This window comes from Zalophus californianus, chromosome 7, assembly GCF_009762305.2.
Source record: "Zalophus californianus isolate mZalCal1 chromosome 7, mZalCal1.pri.v2, whole genome shotgun sequence".
In the NCBI taxonomy this organism is placed as follows: domain Eukaryota; kingdom Metazoa; phylum Chordata; class Mammalia; order Carnivora; family Otariidae; genus Zalophus; species Zalophus californianus.
Window position 1 is genome coordinate 14874349 of NC_045601.1, and position 23736 is coordinate 14898084.

The 23736-nt window shown below is 38.5% G+C and overlaps 1 protein-coding gene across 1 annotated transcript in view; it reads left to right on the top strand.

Moving 5' to 3' along the window:
* SYNE1 (spectrin repeat containing nuclear envelope protein 1) overlaps positions 1–23736 on the top strand; it is a 454337-nt gene that overhangs the window by 293764 nt on the left and 136837 nt on the right. The window contains 8 exon segments of the mRNA XM_035728590.1: positions 307–450; positions 4704–4873; positions 4875–4896; positions 5987–6124; positions 12802–12972; positions 13188–13349; positions 20664–20858; positions 22471–22644. Coding sequence (XP_035584483.1) covers positions 307–450; positions 4704–4873; positions 4875–4896; positions 5987–6124; positions 12802–12972; positions 13188–13349; positions 20664–20858; positions 22471–22644 — 1176 coding nt within the window.

Sequence of the window (23736 nt, forward strand, 5' to 3'; positions counted from 1 at the left end):
CAACATTGTTCTGACCATAACATTGCCATTTTCAGGACAACACGAATAGGGAGAAGAGAGAGGATCTAGCCACTTAGCTATTTTGAGTCAGTTGATAATCTTAGCAAACTATTTTAGAGAGAAGTCTTTGAAATATCTGCATAAACTTGAGGACTTGAGTCATCCAGGGATTTTACCCATCATTTCTTTATTCCCTAGACACACAGCTAAATACCAGTTAACACTGTAAACAGCAGCACAGGATGATTCCCATAGTTATTGATACAGAAAGATAATTGTGTGTTGTTTTTTTTTTCTCTTTCAAAGGAGGCTGTGGTGCAGTATGAACAGTATGAGCAAGAAATGCAACACCTTCAGGAGCTTATAGAAGGAGCTCACAGAGAAATTGAGGACAAACCTGTGGCCACCAGTAATATCCAGGAGCTGCAGGCCCAGATTTCTCGGCATGAGGTGAGACAGGAACACAGGTGCTTGCTGAGGACATGTAATTGGTTTCTAGTGAATCACCGAGAAAAGTTTTCCCTGTCCCGTACACAGTGTGCTCAGTTCTTGGGGAGCCTCTCTGACTTTCTTTGCATTTTGAGCACTATATTTGCTGATCCTTTCCAAGACCCAGGAGCCTGAGTCTTCCCCTTAAGGCCAAAACCTCTTTACATGTTGCTGATGACATATCTCACCTGGGATCCACCAATTGTCTCCTGCACCCAAAATTCTCACAGTTAATTACACCAAAACATAGTCCACTTGGTATTCAAAGCCTGCTAGAAACAGCAACGCTCAAAGCCTTAATGCTTTGATCACTTTCTTCAAAAAGAAGAAACATTTCATGTGAAAAACAAAATCATTTGCTTTTTCAAATACAGGTTATTTCATTTGCTTCCACCAAAATCAGAGTATGGTCCATGTTGTTTTGCTGATTTCCAGATTGTGTCTGTTAGCATCTTCACCATTTTCAAATATGCCTTCTTTCTTGAATTTATAATTTCATTATAAACTTAGGACTTGAACACTCCTTGTGCAGATTTGGTCTCAGAGATCATAGACCTTAAGTGTCTTGGCCCATTGATACCTACCAGTGAATCTCTTCTGACCTGTCAATTCCTATATGGCTCACATTTACTCTTTCCCTTGGGGACTGGCTCATAGCATCATGCATTGAGGTAAGCAAAAGGGCAGGGAAGGGTGTCTTATTTCTCTGTGCCAAAGGTGGATATTTATTCTTCATCTGCTCTGTTTTAACTTTGTTGTTGTAAAAGCAACAAACCATTTTTCCAAGCCAAGTATCATAGTGAGTTTCTCAGAAGATTCAATTGTTGCCTTTGAAGGATGAAATATCTCACTACCTACTCTCCAAATGCAATTCTTTAATTTCTTGATATGTCCAGTGCATCAGTACTTACATTTATATATGATTTACAAAATGATGTAAACAAACATCCCACTTACATTTACTTCTGCACTGTACATATCATCTATGTTAACTATTGATTTTCTTATGCCATTGGTTAAGTGAAAATATGTTATGCAAATATTTGAAACCACTGTTTATATAATTTATACATTAGGCTATATATTACAAATTAATTTTGAAACTATTTTAAATGTCATTTTATAAGATCCAGTATTTTGTTGTAACAACTTTTCTCTCATAGTACAGAAAGTGTATATTTTTAAAATCTTGTCTAAAATAACAATAATTATAATTACTACAGTTTTTTTTTAGTTTTTTAAAGTTTACAAAGTTGTTACATTATCTTTTATAACACCACTGTGAGGTAAGGATTTTTTTTTCTAATCATCTCCATTATACTGATAAGAAAACAGAAACTGATTTTTGTGACTTCCCAAGCTCCCAAATCTAGTAACTGATAGAAACCAGATTCTAAGCCAGTATCTGTGGCCTCAAATTCCATGATTTTTTCCCCTGCAGCAGAAACTCTTTGGGCTACCTTATTGCATAGAAGAGAAGAATGACGGTCCAGGAAAATAAATGACTTGCCCAGGGTCCCAGAGTTGGCTCTGAGCACAGTCATCTGTAGACTGTCCTCCAGGCTCCTGTTCAGTGATACATTCATTTTTCACATTTTCTCTTTCCAGTTCTAAACATGAGTGTAGACATTTGTAAGTTTTGCCATGTGATTTAGAATACATGTTCATAATAACAATGGCATAGTCCTGTGTGAGACTCATTGTGCATATAAAACAAACACAGGAAGGGAAGTGCTCAGTGGAGAAAGCCTGATTTACCATAAGAATGTGGAAGGCTGCTTTTTTCCTGTATTTTCAGCCGGCTTTTAATGTAATTTCAATTTTGAGGTGAATCTAGTATCTAGAAGGATAATTTTTAACTTATAAAAATAATTGATAATTTATTCATTTCTAAGGAATTCACATTTTTTCTGTAATTTTTTAAATGCTGCATTTAAGCTGAAAAAAATTATCCTGCCACTTTTAAATCATAGGAGAGAATACTCAGGCTCTTTGCTTTTTACCTTACATACAAGGCCTTCTCCGGAGTGCAGGAGACTGCCCACAGAGGGGTAGCCACTGTACTCACAACAGCCACTGTATCTGAAATTCCCACCTCTTTATGCTCATCCTTTGTAATCATTTTCAGAAATATCCAGTAAAAATTAAAAATACATATGCTTCCTGAGAATAGGGAATGCATTAAGCCAGTGGGGCTCCATTTTAATTTAGCAGATTTAATCACCAACCCACAAAGTTATTATGATATAGACAGGTTTTAGTCTTACAGAAGAAAGTTCTAAAGAGCTATTTCTCCAAGGGAGTCATATGGGATAAGTATAAAATGCCTAGTAAATCAAAATCCTTTGTGGAGACCAGAATTTCGTTGTTAACAAACAACCCAAATGAGTTTTATGCACAATAAAGTTGAGAACTCCAGTTTAGGAGATGGGTGGTGTCCACTGTCAGCACGGGCACGCACCTTTGCAGGGTATAGCAAGAGGGGACACAGCCATCCATGTAGGCAGAAAAGGAGAGGGACTAAAACTAATGCTATTTCACAAAGATTCTTCAAATCTACCCCAATGAGGCAAGCCATTAAGAAAGCTTAGCGATTTGTCCTATGAAAACATAGAATTCAAGAATTCCACTGAGTTGGTAGATGTCTTCTATATGTGCATGCTAATTAAAATAGAGTAACCATGTATTGGGCACTAGGTCAGAAATAGTAAGTAGCTGTTTAATCACTATTTAAAAAAAAAAAAACCCTATTAGGTTTAATTAAGTACCTGCAGCTCTAAAGTTAAAGAAGTGATGATTTCTACTTTTTAAATTCGTGCTTGAAAAATTATCGTGCTATAGAAGTCAAGAAGACAGGCTACTGGCTGAGTTTTGCTGGGTTGTTTTTCCTTTCATTTAGTCAGTTTTGGCTGGGAGGGGAGAAACAAAATGATATATACATGCGTCTGTGTATATATACCTACACATATACATATAAACATACACACACATTATATATATATACACCAATTTGTTGTCATTTTGTTTCTGAACTTCCAAGTTCAAAGCTCTAGTTTGAATGTCACTGTGTTTAAAATGATAGTATGTGTATACATATATACATACAGGCATAGTATGTATATATGCCTGTGTGTATATATGTATATACATACCATTGTTTTAAAGACATTGACATTTAATGTTTTTGCCACAAAATATGTTACAATGCGAACACTAAATGACAGCTTTTCAGGCAACAGAGCCAAATAAAAGGAACGGAAAAAAGTAATGGTTTGGTACTTTTAGGATTCATGTTTTGGAATACACATCTTCATTTTTGTTAAACATGTATACACCTTTTAAGTAAGAAAATAAATATTTAATATTTTAGAATTACCACTTTAGATTATTTTTATTTAATATTTTAGATTTTTGAGAGCTACGTGCTGCCAGAATATATTTTCAGTAAGGTCTTGGTAAAAGCTTTAACACCCCTATCTCTTAAAACATTTTTTCATCAACAAATGAATTTAAAAGCCATTAAATTTGAACTGGACTTCAAAGCTCTAGTTTGAAACATCAGAAACATGTGAGGCATGATGGAGTCCATGAGGGAGAATTTGATGAATGTACAAAACTTTATTGTGGGATAAGATGCATAAAAAAATTAGGGTTTCATATGTAATATTTAGATTATCTACAAAAAAACAACTCCGTTGGTCACAGGAATTGACATGCAGGTTACTTTTGCGGACGCGGTCGGTAACAGTTGACTGCTCTATTTGATACATTCCGTGCGGTAAGAGCTGAGCATTGCATGTTTTTGTAGTTTTAGTCATCACATGACCTAATTTCCATGGCATGAACCATCTGGCAGTTTCAGATTCTTTACGCATTTTAAAGAAAGTTGCTAGTGCTTCACGTTACCTAAGTGCCTGATTGCACACGGCGCCTCTCCCGGATCAGAATCCCCCGGGCGCAGGGCGCTGGGGCTCTGGCCCGCGCCGCGCAGCCGCTCATTCCAGCCCCGCCGCGCGGTGGTCGGGCTGCGGATGCACGGCCGGGAGGCTCTCCGCTCGCACGTCCACATCCTGCCTCTCGGCCGCGGCCGCTGCTGCCGCCTGGCGCAGCTCTGCGATTTCATTGGCCAGCGCTGGAGGAAGATGAACGCTACTAGTTGTGTTTCCTTTTGATGCTGCTCTGACACACGGCTGGGGGGGAAAATGTTTCCCCAGGAGCTGGCTCAGAAAATCAAGGGCTACCAGGAGCAGATCGCCTCCTTGAACTCCAAGTGCAAGATGCTGACGATGAAAGCCAAGCACGCCACCATGCTGCTGACGGTGACCGAGGTGGAGGGGCTCGCGGAGGGAACGGACGACCTGGACGGGGAGCTCCTCCCGCGACCTCGGCCCACCCTCTGTGGTCATGGTAAGTAAGGGCGAAGGCGGGTTTGCTGGGAGCCAGCGCGCTCCCTTCTGTCTGTACCCTGGCTAGTGGCTCCAGGTTCCCTCTTCGTGGCTCGAACTGAGGAGCAGTCTCCTCAACTCTCGGACTACATTTGGGCCAAGGCCAGTTTTTTTTTTTTTTTTTGATAGAGTTTTTGATACTGTAAACAGTGACAGTTAAAATGGAAGCTATTTGCTTGAGGTGGCTCAATTATTTAATATGTCGAAGGTTGGCCACGCATTGGTTTATAATTTAGCAATAATACTGAGAGGCTCTGACCTTCAAAAAAATTTTTTTCCTTTGCACAGTTTTCTAGTTTTCTGAGGGATAGGAGAATCATGCTACACATATTTTTTTGTGTTTTTTCCAAGCTAAAACACTGGCTGACTAGATATGTTTGTGTATTCTGTTATACGAGGTTTAATAAAATATAGAGAGAAAAGGTACTATTAGGAAAATAAGAAAACAGAAAAATCCAAAGTTTAGCTTTGATTAAAATAAATAAGTTCCATTAATTTCTGTTCTGCCACATCACTTACCTATCACTTTGTATCTAAAATGCATTTACTTATTTTGGTAACTATAAAGTGCTGTGTATTTTCCCACACACAGGTGCTGTGCCTCAGGTAGTGCGTAACCATACCTGGACTCTTTTGGCAAAGTATCACTTTGGGTGCATTTATCTCCCTAGAATATCTAGAATTTGAGATGTCCACGAAAGACCCGTTTTCTTTTGTAGACCCTTCCCTCCCTTGTATGATTCATGATTTTTCTACTTGTCTATAAAGACACAAACAGACATCAAGGAAAGGAAAATAAAATAATAAACAACAAAGTCTTTATTGTGATATGCACCCCCTTTCCCTGTTTGTTTTACAAATGGTCCCTAGAGTCATACTCACTTGAGAACAAAACTTTTAAATACTAACAACAGAATTTGATGTAGATTTGGGTCTCTGTATCTCTAACGTTTGCTGTATTATTACTTGTGTTCTGACCTGTGCCAGACCAGGTCTTTTGTTAACAGAGCTAACTGATGTTCATGTCCTTTGGGCTGCATTTTATGTGATAGATGACTGCAGGTCGCTGTCACACTTTGCTGTCACCTGTCACTGAGGAGTCTGGGGAGGAGGGAACCGGCAGTGAAATTTCCTCTCCACCTGCGTGTCGTTCCCCTTCACCTGTGGCTAATACAGATGCTTCAGTTAACAGGTACCAGCCATTTGGAATTCCTCTAGCTATGATCTCTGGATGGTTGCAGGACTCATTCTCTGTTCTTAATAGACTGTGGGTGTGAATCTTGGACTTTGAGGGACACACCATTTAGGTGTGAAGTTGCACAAACCGTGATTGTCACATGACGCCACTCCCGGCTCAGCACATCCGCTCTTCTTCTGGGCTGCTAGCAGTGAGATGAGTAAAAACTAGGTCACAGAAATTATAGATGGAGAAAGCCCTGTTTTTAAGGCGTTTAGTTTCTAACAGCTATCTGTAATGGAGTACTGCATCCTAACAGAAAATGAAGTGTTTGTGTCACCACTGTAAAATAATATGATCTCTTTGTATTTTAACATTCATTAAACATGGTTTTGCCACTTACCAGCTCAGATTTGAAGATGAAAAGCTTTTGCTCACCATATTATACTTTTTCTTTATTTACTGTCAACCAATTTAAGGGGTGTCTGCCAGTGTATATATTGGAATGCCTAAGTAGACTTGTGATTTTTTGCTTATCTTAATAATCAATAATCTTAAATTTTATTTCCTATAAAGTGGAGGTAATACCTTGTTATGTGGTACTGTCTAGCGTGTTTTATGCTAAATTTAGATTGTACTAAATTAAATATGTCGAAGAGTTTTCATATTTTCATGAAAAATATGCTTTTACAATAGCCAAAACTTTTTAATGTACGTTAAGTAATACCTTTTTTCCTTTAGCCAAAATAGCTTTTAAAAAGTTTAATTACATGACTACAAAATTATGTAAGTGTTCAAAGGAGTTGAGATTTATTAAGAAAGAAGCATTAAACGGAGCAAATGTTCTATAAGCTATATTACAAATCAGTTACAATTATTTCTATTTTAAATCAGAAGCATTTGAAATAGTATTTCTGTGATTAAAAAAACCCTCCTCCCCCAAAGGAGGAAAATAAAATTGTTGAAAATTTAGATAAACAATTCTCTTGGTAAAAATGTTTATAGCTCTAGGAAGTTATCAGTTTATGCATTCATCAGACACATTCAGAGCACCTGCATGGCATGAAATCTTGTGCTGGGTCACAGGTAGGTAATAAAGGAGAAGACAACAGTGCCCCTGCCCTCAAAGACCTTATAATCTAGAAAGAAAGATGGATGTGGACTGAATAATAACAAAAGTGTTGAGAGGAAATTAAAAACAAAAAAAGGAGAAGTTCAAGGCACTCTGGGGGAAACTGTTTTTCAATTCTGATTTTAAAATACATATTACTCATTCTTTGATGTTGTGCTCTTCCCTGTGGTCACAGATGTTATTAGAATCAGAGACATATGGCTATAGTCGGCTGTTTATTGTATAGGAAACAATCACCCGATATAATATACTTAATGTTCTTAAATTTTTCAAGTTGAACAGTAAACACTGGCCTTGAGATTATCACTGTGGGAAGAATAGCCCTTTTCTAAGATTGTCAGTCTCAGGGATACTTCTTGTAAAGTGTCTTTCAGTGTACATGTGAAAAAGCCTGATGAATGATAAAATATGCAAATGTTTTTATTATGGTTACTTTAGCTGTCAGACTCAATCAAATCCTAAAATTATGAGTGAGATGTTTGTTTTAAATCAGTTTTGGCACCCCCCCCCATCAAAGGAAAGCATCAATTAAATGATATTGTTAGTATACTTTTATATGATACTGCAGATGAGCAAAAACTGTCTTTATGTCAGAAGGCTTTACTCAGAGGAGGCTGTTAAAAAGCAAATGTGTTCTGCTTGGTGTTGTTCAAACAGATCAACCCTGTCATTACGGCCACATGGTATCCTTCTCATACAGTAATATAAGTCAGAGGAAAATGAACAAATACTCCAACATGGCCAACAAGCTATCTCTGGAAGCTGAGGAGGACATTTAGAATCCCCCTAAGTTCCACTTTTCAGACTCAAAATACTGTACAGAATGTGCACAACTGTTTCAAGGGGCAGCCAAATATAACTGCTTTATAAAATTACAGCTGTTAAAAAAAGGTTTTGGGCTTGCTGCTTCTGTAAGTAGATCTTCATTATATAACTGATTCCCCCCCCACCCCACCCCACAGTCAGTGTGTTCTGCCTCTGACAGTAGCATTAGCTGAAATGTGGAATGGTGTAGCTTACTGGAGAGTGGAAATCACCAGGCAGCCCCCAGGTTTGCTGCAGAAGCAAAGCAAGAGTCGGGCTCCTTGGTAGAGTCAACAGAAGGCAAAGTTTGAAAAGCACAATCCTGTACCATGTAGAGTACTAGGCCCCCGAGTTAAAGGCTCGGAATGGGTTCCAGGCTTTCTGTGGTAAGCTGAAAGGGCCTGCAAAGTCCCTTAGCAGCCTCAGCTGTAATGAGAAGCAGTGCTCCTCAGTTCACAAAATTTGAAAATTCAATGTGATGTGAAGCCTGAAAGTACTCTTTAACCTGGACAGTGTTAATGAAATAGTAGCGATAGTTTTCCAAATGTATTCCCTCAGGAATCTACTGGATAATAACTCTCATAACTTAGCACAAAGCAACAAGAGACTGGTGTCTAAGGATGATCCCTCACTATGCCAGTTATTGCCTCTGCTTAGTAGTTATGGAAACTGATTATTCTATTTTATTGAACCTATGTAGTCCTCAAAGAGATACAAATTATTCATCTACAAAAGGTGCCATATTTTCAAATGCTTTTAAGAAACCAGGAATTGTCAGTCCTGTTTAATCAGCGTGAGCAAAACACATACACACCCACAATCTCTTGCTCTCTCCCTCTCTCTCTCTCTCTCGCACACACACATGCACACGACAAAGAACCAGAAAAAAATTTTTTTTTAAATAACACATTTGTTTTTTTCTGGCTCTTTTGAGGGGCTTCTTTTATTTATAATGGAGTATTTAATTTAAAATTTTCACATTTAAAGCAACTTTCTGCTTTTCTTTGTGGACAGTAATAGTATTACCTTCCGTGTATATAAAATGATAAAGTTTATAAATAAAGTGTTTTTACATGTACGATTCATTAGGGACACATATATATGCCTGCCTGTTATTTGCCAGAGACCCTACGACATGCTCAGAATCAAAGAGAACATGCTCACTCCGGTCTTAAGAGAGCTCACAGTCTGTACGAGAGCAGGCAAGTAATCACCGTAGAAGGGGACAGGTGCCGTGACAGTGGGAAAACTGCATGGTGAGGGTGGTCTGGAACAAGCACCTGACCCGGGAGTTCAGGGGCGTCAAAGATGGCAGCCAGACCTTTAGGAAAGGAGTACAAGTTAGGCAGCCAGTGTGCACTAGAGTGACGTGAAGTTTTTCAGACAGTGGGAAGGATGTGTAGAAGATGTGCTGGCTGGAAGGAGGATGACCCATCGGACAACCGCAAAATAGTATCAGTGTAATTAGAGAACCAGATTTGGAGGAGGAGGGAGCAGGGGAAAAAGAAACTGAGAAGGGTGAAGGAAACATATCATGAAGGACAGGACCTTGAATGCCACACACACAAAAAACTGAATTTCATCCAGACGCTGATAGTTAACCACAGAGAGAATTTAACTAGAAGCTATGTATAGAAGTAGGTTTTAGCACAACTCATCCTGGATCAATGTGGACAATAGAATAGAGATGGACAGATTCAGAACCAGAGAAGCTAGTGAGGGACAGAAGTTGCACACTCTGATGCCTGGGCCACGACTGGTGATGTTCATGAGAAAAACAGGCTAAGGGGTGAAGAGAACCTGAGCAGCACCTCTGTTCATACACCAGGCAGCTTCTCCTCTGTTAGAATTACTGGAGCCATGTACACACAGAGTCCAGGCTTATGTACCTTGTGGTTTGCAAAAGGAGCTGTGAATCTGGATTCTTATAAAGACTCCCTACTTTGATGAAATTTTCAACAATTTCATACACTGCATAAGCCAAGCTAAATGTATGCAAGCCAAAGATAGCCTGTAGGCTGCCAGTTCGCAGCCTGGGAATTAGGAAGTTGTTGCTCTAACGAGAACTTGAACCAGTGCTGTGGCAAGGATATGTGTCAATAGAATTCATCCTAAATAGGCAGTGGATGGGAAGGGAGAGAAGAAATAGAGGATAAATCCCAAGTTCAGAGCTTTGGTGAGTAGAAGTTCTATTTATTGAAAGGTGGATAGAATGTTATTTTTTTTCCTAAATTCAGTTCTCATCTGGATTTTTTGGGGGGAGGAAATGTTGAGTTTGAAGAACATGTGGGGTATAAATGTACAAATGAATATGTGAGTGTGAAGCTTATAAATAACCAAAATTTAAGAGGGAGGGGAAGAAACAAACTACACAAAAAGCTTGAATGACTAGAGCTAGAAGGAGAACAGATTCAAGGGAAAGTGTTTCCAGAAGAGGACGGGCAGAAGTGTTGAATGCTTCTAAAGGTCACACAGAAGAAGGGCTGAAAATAATCATTTTGTTTCATAGTAAAAGAGTCATTAGGGTCAAAGCTCAGCTGGTATTTAGAAGTGGAATGAGGATGAGAAAGTGAACATTATCAAATGTAAACCACTATTCGCAGAAGCTGGATTATCAAGTGAAAGGGAGAAAAGGAAGAAAGGGTGATCGCGACTTTGTGTTCATGTGTGATGACCCATCATGTTATGATTTGTGGACTTTTCTATTATGTGATACCCTATAAGAAAAATATCAAAAAAAAAAGATGTTTTTAGACTGAAAAGATTGGACTCTATTTATATGCTGGGGAAGAGTCAACAAGGAGAAGAGGAGGGTATTAATGGACCAAGTCCTTGAAAAAGCAAAGGTGCATGGGGTTCTGGGAGTAAGTGGGAGGGTTATCCTTAAGCAAGGAGACTGGCAAGTGTAAGATAAAGGTGAGTCTGAGAATAGACAGATTTTTAGAAATCTGAGAAGTTCAGGAGTATCTCCTCAGTGGTTTCAGCTGTTTTGTGCGTGTGTATGGAGTGTGTGTGTGTATGTGTGTATGTGCATGAGCATGCGTACACATGCACTCTGGAAAGTAAATTGGATTGAGTCCTGCTTGGGATTTTCCAGGTGTTGGTTAAAGCAGAGTTTAAGGGGAGTTCCAAGGAAGCAAAGGTGTTGGCAGGAGAAGGTTTAAGTAACTTTAGACATAGCCCCCGAGTGCACATGGGGTGAACCAAGTCAATGATGACAGGCTGTCGTGTTCAGGGTGTGGAGGACTGAAGCGGGGTGAAAGGGGAGCATGAATGGGAATGAGCCAAGCAAAGACTGGAGAATTGCAAGGTAATCTACTCAGGATGGTGACAGGATGACAAATGAAGAGGAGCCAGTCTCCGCATTCTAGTGTCATCACTTAAGGTTAGGGACTTATCCGGAAGTCTCAACAAAAACAAAGTAGGTACAAGGCCTCATGGCCACTCAAATATGGCTTCATTTAATCCTCAGAACTCCCCAGTGCTGTACAGATTAGGGAATCAATGCATGAGATGTGAGGGACTTTCTCCAGTTACAGAGCTACTTACAAGGAGAATTTCCGCTGGAATCTCAGTTGTCCTGACTCCTCAGATGTTAGACTCCTGTCTGAACTCCTCCTACTACATACACAATCCTGCTTCTGTCCTTATACAGACCACCAAACACCAGGCCCCTTCCTGCTGTTACTTTGGTTTCCCCAGTGGCTGGGACCTTTTTCAAGACATTATTATCCCATAAAGCTCAGGTATTTTAAATCCATATACATAATTCTCTTCAATAGTATAATTGTAAAAGTAGTGAACTTTATAATAGAAATTCCCAGAATATAAACATTATCCCCAATTCAATTTCTATTAATATGCATAATAAGCATAGAAACAATTGAAAACACATGGATTACATGTCTTGATAGAATAGATTCCATTATGAATACTGTAAAAATATGTAATGTTACTTATATCCCAAGAAACTAATAAAATATTCAAAAGTTTTATTTTTCATCGTTCACTTTGATTATTTCTACTGTACTTCCAGGAATTGATTAGAAGGAATCCCTTTTATTATTTGTTTCTTAGAGTAGTTTTAACTTCCAAGTTATTACATTTTCCTTTATTTAATATTAAAATATTTTAATTAATTTCTGTGAATAATGAACTCACAAATACTGAAGATCTGGCTATATCTTAAAAATGACTTATAGATTTAATTTTATTTAAATCAAGTACTTTTTAATTCAATTAACATATAATGTGTTATTGGTTTCAGAGGTAGAGAGCAGTGATTCATCAGTCTTATAATTGAATTTAGATAAAAATAAATAAATTTTAAAAATAATAAATCAAGTCCTTTTTTAAATTATGTAGAACTTTAATCAATTATTAAACAACATGTTAGGAAATAGGTAATTTAGATTCTCTTTTTTTGCCCTACTAGTTAATCAAGCTTTAAACATGTGTACCATTCAAATCCTTGTATTTCCATTTTACCGAATATAAACTAAGAATGAGTTTTGGCAACTTGAAATATTGGTAAATTCATTCGCTTTTTAATAGAAGCCAAAATTCAAAAGCAACTGTAATGTGCTTTGATATGATCTTTAAATTCTTCTTGTCACAAGAATTATACTAACTTCTATAATTTATAGCCCCCTGGGACAGAGGTGAGTCCTGAACCTTTCTTCCACATGACAGACAGTACCCAGAGCATGTTAACTTTGTCTTCCTCTTGAATCCAACACTGCGCTTTGTACCCACAGGACATTGCTTATTACCAAGCGCTATCTCCCGAGAGGTTGCAGACCAATGCCTCCAGAATCCACCCCAGCACATTGCCATCTCAGGAGTTCTATGAACCAGGGCTGGAACCATCTGCTACTGCTAAACTGGATGATCTGCAGCGTTCTTGGGAAACTTTAAAGAATGTGGTAAGTCTCTGAAACGTGGAATTGTTTAAGTTGACCAGACACGGATTACCTTAGCGATTGTCTTATGCAACACATGCAGAGAGTTTACACACTCGGTACACTGTTGAATACTCTCTGTTGAGCCACAGAGGTAAGAATGTCATATGAGGAAAGAATGTTGTAATCTAGAAGATAAGGGGCTAGGAAACATTTGGTAATATCCTGTTCTTCTGCAGATCAGTGAAAAGCAGCGAACTCTCTATGAGGCTTTGGAACGCCAGCAGAAGTACCAGGACTCCCTCCAGTCCATCTCCACAAAGATGGAGGCCATTGAGATGAAACTCAGTGAGAGTCTGGAGCACAGCAGGAGTCCAGAAAGCCAGATGGCTGAACATCAGGTAAAAATAGCAATGACTTCAGTTTCCTGCATGATTAAGTAGGTGCACTCTTGTGACTGACTGATCAGCCAGCCAAGCGGCCAAGCATGTGTTTGGGAGAGCAGACTGACTTTTTTTTTTTTTTTTTAATATCAGTTCTTACAGAGTAAACAAGATTCCAAACGGTGGTTGTTTCCACCACTGCTTCAGGGAGGGATCTAAGAGGGGAAGATAGAAATTCAGACCTTGAACTTAAAGAAAGTTGCATGCATTGGTATTGCTTTTTTACTTTTTCACACAGAGTGCATTTCCTACTAGTTGCCACATTATTTTTTTGTTGTTGTGAACTGTTGTTGTAGGAATAAAATGCACACCGCATCCCCCCTTCTCTGGTTATTGTTGTTTTGAAGAAATTTAGCCAGTGTGTGCCTAGCAGCTTCCCATTATCACTAGAGAATAATTCTCAGGCTTAAGTGGGCAAAGAAGCAGTTGAAGAATAGGGGTTCAAAGTTATACTCTTAGAGTTGTCCCTGACTTGAATCAATTTTTAAAAAATTATATAAACTAGGCAAAACTTTAGCTTTACATGAGAAACAGAGATGATTACATTAACCTAACTCAGAAAGGTGTTAAAAATGCATCAATTTAAAATGCATGCTAAGAAAGTGCATATATTAAAATCTAGTTAATGCTTCAGCAGTCTGATCAAGTGTGCTATTAATGCACAATCAGGTGTAACTGGGAGCCAAGGGTACTGAGGTGTTCACCTAAATATGCAGTCACACTGATGGGGGAAATATTACCTGACCCCAAGCAGAAAAAAGGAGCACGTAATGACCCTATAAAAGGCAGAGGAAAAGAAAGGCATTTTAGATGGAAATTAAGTGCTATAAAAGCATGATACGATATGTGTATCTGTCAAGTACTGGGACATTTATCAGCTTTAAGAGTGAAACTCTGTACTTTGTTTTTGGAACCCAGGATAATCTTGGAATACATTGGTTGTTCATATGTATAGTCTAAGATAAAATTTCATTCTTTTACAGTATAGGACCTTACAGTATAACACAAAAACAAGAACATTTCATCTAGAGACAACATACTGAGGAAACAGTGATTTCAGGTTTTTGACACTCTTGTGACTTCTTAAGATAGAGACCAAAGTGTAGCACCCATTTTTAGGCCCTATTTTGGTAAAACTGCCTTCTATGGGGCTTTCTGCTATCCCAAAGTCATCCATAGTCAGTCTGGTTTGGGCAGGGTGCTATAAAAAATAGAAAATTAAAGTAAGTATTTGTTTACCTGGACCAAACCAAACATGAGGACAATCAGGGACTTGGATGACGATTACAATGCAATTTTCCTTCCAAGTGCCACCACCCTCGTAAACTGAGACTCCAGTTTTCACGTTGCCAGCTGCCGCCCCTCACTGTCATCGGAGGTGTTGTCTGTGTCGCACCAGTGTGCTCCCTGGGGTTTTCTCTGCTCCTCTGCACCCCCCCCCAGCCCCATGTGGCACTCTGCCTGGAGGGGGAGGAACAACTCACCTCCATTTGATTACAGTTTCCTCTAAACATTCAAAAGGAATTTGGCAATACATTATCCAAAGACTGCATTAGAGTGAATTCAAGCGTCACAGGCTCAGATTATCAGAAGCAGGGGTTCCCGGGAGGGTTTTCATAGTTCTCCTCTCTCTACTCTCAGGGTCATCCTCTGCCTTTGTTCAAGGCCCATCATTCTAGTGTCCCAGGTGACTCACCACATGTCACCAGATCCTTCACTGGGTCTCCCCCCCAGGATCTAGGAACTGCATGAGAACAGGATCTGGTAGTCTGCCCTGACATTCCAGAGTTCCTAACTGAAAATGCAAGTTAGCTCCCAATCACCATTACCTGACATGCATGAACAATATTGAGCAAAATTATTATTTTCTCAAGGGATTTAACGGAGAAAGCTCAAAATTGCACGTTAATGCTAAGTATTAAATATTAGAAATGAATCTGTGACTTTTTCTTGTAATTAAGCCAACTACTTGACTTTCTGTATCTTTCTAATTGGGAGTGTAATGTGAAACAATTTTAGCAATGAGGAAATATAGCTAATTCCATGATGATTATCCATCATTGAACTTAACAATTACGTTAATGCTCTAATGGAGAGGCAAAAGAAAATATAAATAATGTAGTAATTTTTCATATGATCACAAATCTAAAATTTTCCATCTGACCTACTTTTGCCATCTGTACCTATGTTCTACAAATTCTGGACAGAGCTGCCCATGTGAAAAGCTAATGGTATCACAAAGTCTAAATTGTTCTTAGCTTCTGGAATGGCATTTTAAAAATTCCAAGAACTGTTGTAGAATTACTATTTCTAGGTTCCAGCTGAATGTGGGTGAGGAAGTCCAGTATGCTTTTTATATTTTCCAAAAATTAATAGAAACACTTAAATTGTTATTCTTTCCCAACACTCTCTTGGAAGTATTAATGTTTCTTTAAAGGGCTATCCTGATTCCTATATTTTTCTTTAAACATTTGTCTAAATCTACTGAATTTGGGTGGAGTGCTGTGCCTTTCCTGTTATCTTCTCTAAATTGTATGGTAGATCTAATCCTAAGGCATTAATGCAGTTCATAAGCTGACTTGTGGCTGTTCTAAGTGATAAGCCTTCTTTGATAGGGACCTTCATGGTCATGGGCAGTTCATGCTTTGTGGGTATGTGCTGTCTTTGCCACATTAAGCTCTGTGATGCATAGTAAGCAGGGCTCTGAGGTAATTTTGTTTTTGTTTTTGCTTTTTCAATATACATGACAACTCCAAGTTTGAAACAAACTGTGCTAATGTTGATAGTTCTGAAAGTCACAGTAAAGTTCACGTTTACCATTGGTGTTAAACCAAACATGAACTTCATGTTCTCCCCAGAGGTAAGTCATTTTAGAGAAGCCCAAGGTACTTCTCTAAACCACAGAAGTGTCATGCACATATCGTCCTTGTAAAAACAAGTCAGAAACCCAAGGATGTGCATTTCTTCTCCTTCTCTTAGTCTTAAGTCGGATGTTGTAAGGGAAGAGCTGGTCACCAGGGGAGACAGAGTTACGAGGTGAAGACATATTTGATTGCTGGATCTTTTTGTTTAAATACTCAAATCACATAAAATTAACCACTTTAAAGTGTGCAGTCAGTGGCATTTAATACTTTCACGGTTGCATTCAACCACCGCCTCTTTCTGATTTCAAACCATTTTACCTCAAGAGAAAACCCCATCTCCAGTAAGCTTGGCTGCTTGATCTCAAAGTTTAAAACTATAGCTACCTTCCAAAAACATCCACTGTCCCTTGAGAGTAAAACTGAATCGTGAATAGGGAGGCTTGACCCTAAGAGGATGAAAACTAACAGTTCCAGGATTCCTGAATCCCTTACTCCTTACTCCAGAACCTTCAGAGAGCTGTTTTAGAACATCGTGAGCCTGAAACAGAAGCTGGTGACCTCACTGCACACTGGCTTGGTCAACTCCACTGAGATTCAAGGAGGTGGCTTTTTCTCTTCCTGATTTAGATACCTCTTTTATCTATTGTGAGTTAGAATTAAGTCAGCTAGATGCGTTTGGAGCACCTACTATGTGCACAGCTGAAAAAAAACACACTTTCTCATTAACATATGATTTAAAAATGTGCTTTTTGGGTGAATTACCAACCCATTGTACAAAAAAAAGCAATGGGATTGTGGGTTACAGTGATGGGAAGTAGATAAAAGGAAATTCTATCAGGTCTTTTGGGAAGCACAGATCTGAAAAATTTGTAGTGGCAACAGGAGTGGGTAGGAGGCAGTATAAATATAAACACATGTGAAGAAAGGCACAGAGTAGAGAATGGGAGTGAACATGGTATGAGATAGTGAGGGGCTGTCCTTGCTCATACAGAGGATCGGTACAAAAAAAAAAAAAATGGGGTCAGTTTAGTTATGGAGAAGCCTTTAAAAGAGACCAAATAATATGAATTTTATGTATTTGGCAATAGAAAAAATGGTTATGAATTAGTGGAAAATAATTTATTGAAGAAAAAGCATTTTGAATGTATAACAAACAAGATCAGTCTTTAAATTCATTACAGTCTCATTAAAGCATTCCAGCAAGTTCTTTGGTGGAGATTGACAAGCTAATTCTAAAATATTTTGCAAGGGGCACCTGGGTGGCTCAGTTGGTTAAGTGTCTGCCTTTGACTCAAGCCATGATCCCGGGGTTCTGGGATCAGCTCGTGTTGGGCTCCCTGATGAGCAGGCAGTCTGCTGTTCCCTCTGGCTCTCCTGCTCACTCTTGCTTGCTCTCTCTCTCTCTCAAATAAATAAATAAAATCTTTTAAAAAATTAAAATATTTTGCAAATGTATAAAAATATATATTGAAAATGAAAAGGGTCAAAAATAGCCAAGACAACTGCAAAGAAAATGAATAAGGCTGAAGGATGTATCCTACCAGAGCAACTTACAAAGCAATAGTAATCATGATAGTGTGGTATTGGCACAGATAGCCCAACTGGGTCAATGGAACAGAATTAGAAGCCATAAGCACACAGACACCTACAAAGACACTTGGTTTATGTCAAATATTATACTGTAAAACAATGGACGAAAAATAGTATTTTCAATAAGTCATACAGGGTCAACTGGATATCCATATTAAAAAAAATTAACCCCTGCCTACCCAGGACACAAAAATTAAGTTTGGGTGTATTGTAGATCTAAATGTGAAGGTTAAAAAAAAAAGAGTTTTGAAATAGAACTTCTCAAACTATCTGTAGTACTTAATTTTTGAAATTTCTGACCCATCAGACCAGTATTTTAGCAAAATAAAATAAGATACTGCTTGGACATATCAATGTCAAGTTGCTTTAAAAGTTTCTTGACACCTACAGTATCTTAGTCTTGTCATGAATTGGGTAACAAGCATTCTGCAGACTGATACTATTTCATGGGCCATACTTTATTTAAAGTATCTTCTTCGGTAAGATGACATGGGGAAATACATTCATGAGCTTGGGTAGGCAAAGATCTCTTAAATAAGACACCAAACCTAACCCTAACTTTCCCAGTGAAGGAAAATGCTGATATATTAGACTATAATAAAATTAAGAACTTCATTTTATCAAATGGCAGCAGGAGGGAAGTCATTCCTATTAAGGGACAACCATGTCACAAAGTGGGAGCGGATATTTGCAATACACAGAACCAAAAGGAACACAGACACTCCTATCCAAAATATAGAAACAACTTTACACATCAATAAGAAAAGGAAAGACTCCAGTAGACAAAAGATTTTTAGCAGGCAGTCCCAAAAGAGGATATCCAGATGGCCAAGAAGCATAGGAAAAAGTGCTCAATCTCAGTAGTCATCAGGGAAATGCAAATTAAAACTACAGTGAGATAGTACTATGAACCCACTAGAGAAGCTTAACTGGGAAAGATCCACAAACCGGGTAACAGTGGAGTACCATATAGCAACAAAAATAACCTGCTCTTTCTACATGCAACATGAGCAACTTTCATCATCATGACAGGGAAGGAAAGAAGCCAGACACAGAACTGTACCTCAGGCATGATTCCATTTTTATGAAGCTCAAAAATAGGCAAAAGTAATCTGTGATGTTTACAGGTTACACCGTGGTGATCTTTGGGAAGGAGGGAGGTCGTAACGGGGAGGAGATCAAAAGGGCTGTGGAGTCCTTGTTCTGTTTCTTGATCTGAGTGGCAGGACATGGGTATATGCAGTTTGTGAAAATTTATGGACCTATACACTTAAGAGTCTGTGCACTTCTCTAGATGTATAGAATAACTTCAATATAAATATTTTAAAAATCAATTGAGTATGACACTTGATATTAGGAGAAGAGAAGGTTTTTTTGTTGTTTTGCTTTTTAGTATTTGTTGAGAGCCCACTCTGAGGAGGCACTGGGCTTACACTGAACCCACAGTCCTGTGGCAGAGCTGTGAACTCTGTAAGTATGGGTACATTAGAAACTATGAAATATTAGTAAATATGAAGCCTGGTGGGCCCTCATGTGGTCGCACCTGTTTTTTCTACACTTGATCTTAGCCAAAAGGCCTGTTTTTTCTAACACACCATTCAGATCCTAAATAAGAATTTCTCCTGTCAAGATGCCAGTCAAAGAGTAAGTCATAACATACCAAAAGCTGAGAAATAAAAACCATGTATATAATTGTGATGGATGTGAATAAAGAAATCAGCGTGCTATTTGCCTGAAAGAGCTGAAGGTCCTAGAGTGAGTACAGAAGGCGGGAATGTTGTGAGCAGGGAGTATGGATGGTACCAGGGTGGGAAGTGGTGAGACATACAAGTAGGGCAAGGAGTCTGGTTCTTATTTTACAGGCAGTAAGCCACTAAGTATTTTAAAGCAGGGGAGTGAGAAGATCTGATTACCTTTTTAAAAGCTCACTCGGATTGCTTTGTGCAGATTGGATGGGAGAGGCCAGGTAAGCCTGTAAGCAGGAGAGCCGACCAGTAGACCATTAGAGCAGTTCAGTAAGAGAGCTGGCTCTGACTTGGGGTGGGGCAGAGGAGACCTACAGGATATGTCGTGGAGGAATTGGTGTTGATTGGATGTCGCGAGTGGAGAGGAGGTATGAAGAGTGACTCCTAGGTCCTGAGCTTGAACAATGAGTGTTACCTTTCACTGAGATGAAGACAGAGTGGGAAGCAGGCTTTGTATGTATCACGCTAGAGATACCCAGGAAACGTGTTTGTTGAATATATAAAGCCTAAAATTTAGAAGAGATGTCTGGGTAAAGGATACACTCCTGTGAATGTTCAGCATTTGAAAGCATTTGAAGCCTCAGCAATGGACAGGAGACAATGAGGAGAGGGTGACAACATAGAAACAGGTGACGGATCTCCCTGGTCTTGTGCCATGTAAGCTTGGGTTAAAGTGTAGTGTTGTGTCAGACTTGGGGAAATTTGGAGTGGGAAAAAATCATGTTGAGGAAGAAAGTAGTGAATTCTGTTTTCAACATAGGATCGTAGACTCAGACTGAGCATGCCCCCTCTTCTTGGACTGCAGATGAGCCTAACTGAAAGTCAGAAGGATTAATTAACTTGTTCAAATTCATTTATATTAGGGACACAAATGGTTTTGAAATCGGAAATGTCCTGGCATTCATTCTGGTACTTTCATTTCAGAACTTAGGTTAGTGGGACCCCTATTTGCTGGTTAAATGACTTGCCCGTGAAAAATCTTCACTAATCTCAATGTGAGACTCAGCTAGGGATGTGAATCCTCAGGCCAAAAAAATACGTACAGGAGTGTGATTCCACAGTCTTCTCCACAGGCATTGATGGATGAGATTCTCATGCTTCAAGATGAGATCAGTGAGCTCCAGTCGTCTCTTGCGGAGGAGCTGGTGTCTGAGTCTCCCGAGTCTGACCCCGCCGAACAGCTGGCCTTGCAATCCACGCTCACTGTCTTAGCCGAACGAATGTCCACCATCAAGATGAAGGCCTCAGGGAAGCGGCAGCTTTTAGAGGTAACAAGTAACTCTGAAGGTGCCCCTCACATCCACCTTCACTCTCCAACTTGTGTTGACAAGCATGCGGGTTATTTACGTGATCTACATTTTTATGTTTCCCACTCAGAAGAAGCTGGTATTGTGTGTGTCTCAAGGAGGGTTTTGTGAATAGAGCACTGAGTCAGTATGTAGCCATGAATGTGTCTTTTCACCACTTTCTGACTCATTTCAGCATGAAAAATTGAGAATGTGGAAAGCAAAACTTGGTAGACGTGAGCCTTGTAAAGAATAATTGTGAAAGGTTTGCATAATGGTTTGCTCTGTTTAAATAAGAGCATTTTATGACCAGTATTACTAATACTCTGAAGAATAAATCCTTAGTCACCCTTAGCCAGTTTGAGCACATTAGGTCATGAAAATAATTTTGTAATTCTGTGTTCTCGTTACTTAACTTTAACATTATTTAATAGATAAATTTTAGTGGTGATAACAGGGGTTACAAAATAAGTTATTTTGCTTTTTCTTTGTTCTCTTTGAATTCCTGGCCCTAAACATATATAATGTTTATATGTTGCGCCTATATATTTGATTAGACTGGAAACCTCTTAAGGACCTTTAGAGTATCTCTCTCCTGGTATCTCCAGGGTCAGGCAGCTTCTCTGGCACATAATCAGTTCTCAACACATTTCTTATTATATGAACTTAAGATTATTTATTTAGCTGCTGGTTATGCCATAATTCAGTTGAACATGGACCTATTATTGTGTGTAGGCTCTTTCCAGCTTTACCTATTATAAGATTAGTCAAATCATATATTCATTTATTTGTTGTTTAGGAGACACTTAAAATCAGTGTGTCAGCTTTATTTAATCTCTGTTTTCAACAAGCTTCTCTGACGATTCTAATGTGAGCCCAGAAATTTAAAAATAACAATAATAAGTTATTAATGAAATAATTTTTAAAATAAGGTATTTATAGTATTTGTCTTAAGAATTAATTTTCTAATTCATTAATACTGTCCCTAATCATGCTATGAAATCCTGGAGGAGTTTTAAAATGAAGTGATTGGCTTGGATTTTTTTTTAATATGAATTATTTACTATCATTGAGAAAACCCAGAGAGGTAACAAAAAATTTGAATTTCTGCCTTCACCCAAGAAACTCGTACCACTGAGCCCCCGCTTCCTGTGGGGGAATCACTTGCCTGAAACTGCATGGTGGTGTTCTGTCCCCACCACTGCTTACACCTTCCCAGACATTGAGGTAAAGTATCTATTGCCATTTACCGTCTTCCGCCATTGTTTTGTTCTAATCCTTGGTCGGTTTCCATTATTTACATTATCTGCCTAGCCCCATAGGCATATTATGCAAGAAGCTTATACTCTGAGTTCACATTAGAATCATCAGAGAAGCATTTTAAAAAATACCAATCTTGAGACTCACTTCCAGAAACTCATTTATCGCTCCAGGTTGTGGCCTAAGCATGGGTATTTTTTTTTTATTTTTTATTTTTTTAAGTTTCACAGGTGATTCTGATGCACAACCAGGACTAAGAACCTGGTTCTGTTGTGTTGAATCCTAATGACTTTACCTCATGGTGATCTATGTTACATTCTACTTAATCCATTAGGAGAAGTTAAATGATCAGCTTGAGGAACAGAGACAGGAACAGGCTCTGCAGAGGTATCGCTGTGAAGCTGACGAGCTGGACCACTGGCTCTTGAGCACTAAGGCTACTCTGGACACCGCACTGGGTACAGCCAAAGAACCTATGGACATGGAGGCCCAGCTGGTGGACTGCCAGGTACAAAAATGGTCTTGAAGGAATATGTCAACATCATGAAGTACATTGTTTAACTACAGAAAACATAATAAAAAGACTTGGTACGGATATATGATTTTTCGCAATCTGTATATTTTATATGGTTAGAGAGTAGAAAAACAATACCTTATAAAAGATTAAATGATATCCGAAATTGGACTTAGTCTTTTGAAAAAATTTACCAGTGGTATCTACTCTTTAGAAAATCTTCAGCTTCCTAAAGGACATTTTTTAAAGACCATAAATACCAAAAACACTTACGGTATCTCCATTTAGTGGCTAGTAAGAACTACAAACCCAATGAAAAGAATTCGTATCAGTGAATCAGACTGTGGATAAACTGTGTGGATAAACACAGCAGGAGGTGTCTCTAGGTGCTCTGTTGCAATTTTGGTTCTAATTCTGATATATTGTTTGGACAACTTGGAAAAACTGTCAGTTATAGGCAGATAGACTGAACATAGAAGGTTGTCTTTTGGAGCAGAAAAATACTTCCTCTGATGTGAGGTCTCTTGGAATTAATGTAAGGACTAATGATATTAAGGTTTTTATTGTAATATTTTTTATTATATCTTCATTGTGGAAAATTGCAAACACATGTATAAGTATAGAGACTAGATAATGACCCATGTACCAGTCACTGAATTTCAGTGATTATCAACATAATAGACTTCACATGTGGGTGAAGTTATCTAGAAGCTCTTTCATTTAACAAACTAGCAAGTATCTAGAAAGACTTACTAATCTGCGGAGTTAAGTAGCAGTATGTGTAACTTTATATATCTCCTATTTGGAATCAGGGAATATGCAAAAACCATTAATGAACGAACACTGTCTTTTTTCTTAATACGTAGTATGCTATTTTGATCGTTCCTTTTATGATTTGAGACTTATTGTAATATTGATCATTATAACTTGGATTTTTAAATTCTCTAGGCAACTTATCTATGTGTATTCAAAGCACTGTTGTTCTCTGCCTGGATGGGAGAGAATAGAGAACCACGTGTGAATGTTTTCTGTTTTTTATATCGTCTTTTCTAAAGTTTCCTTGCTGGAAAGAAATGTCTATTTTTT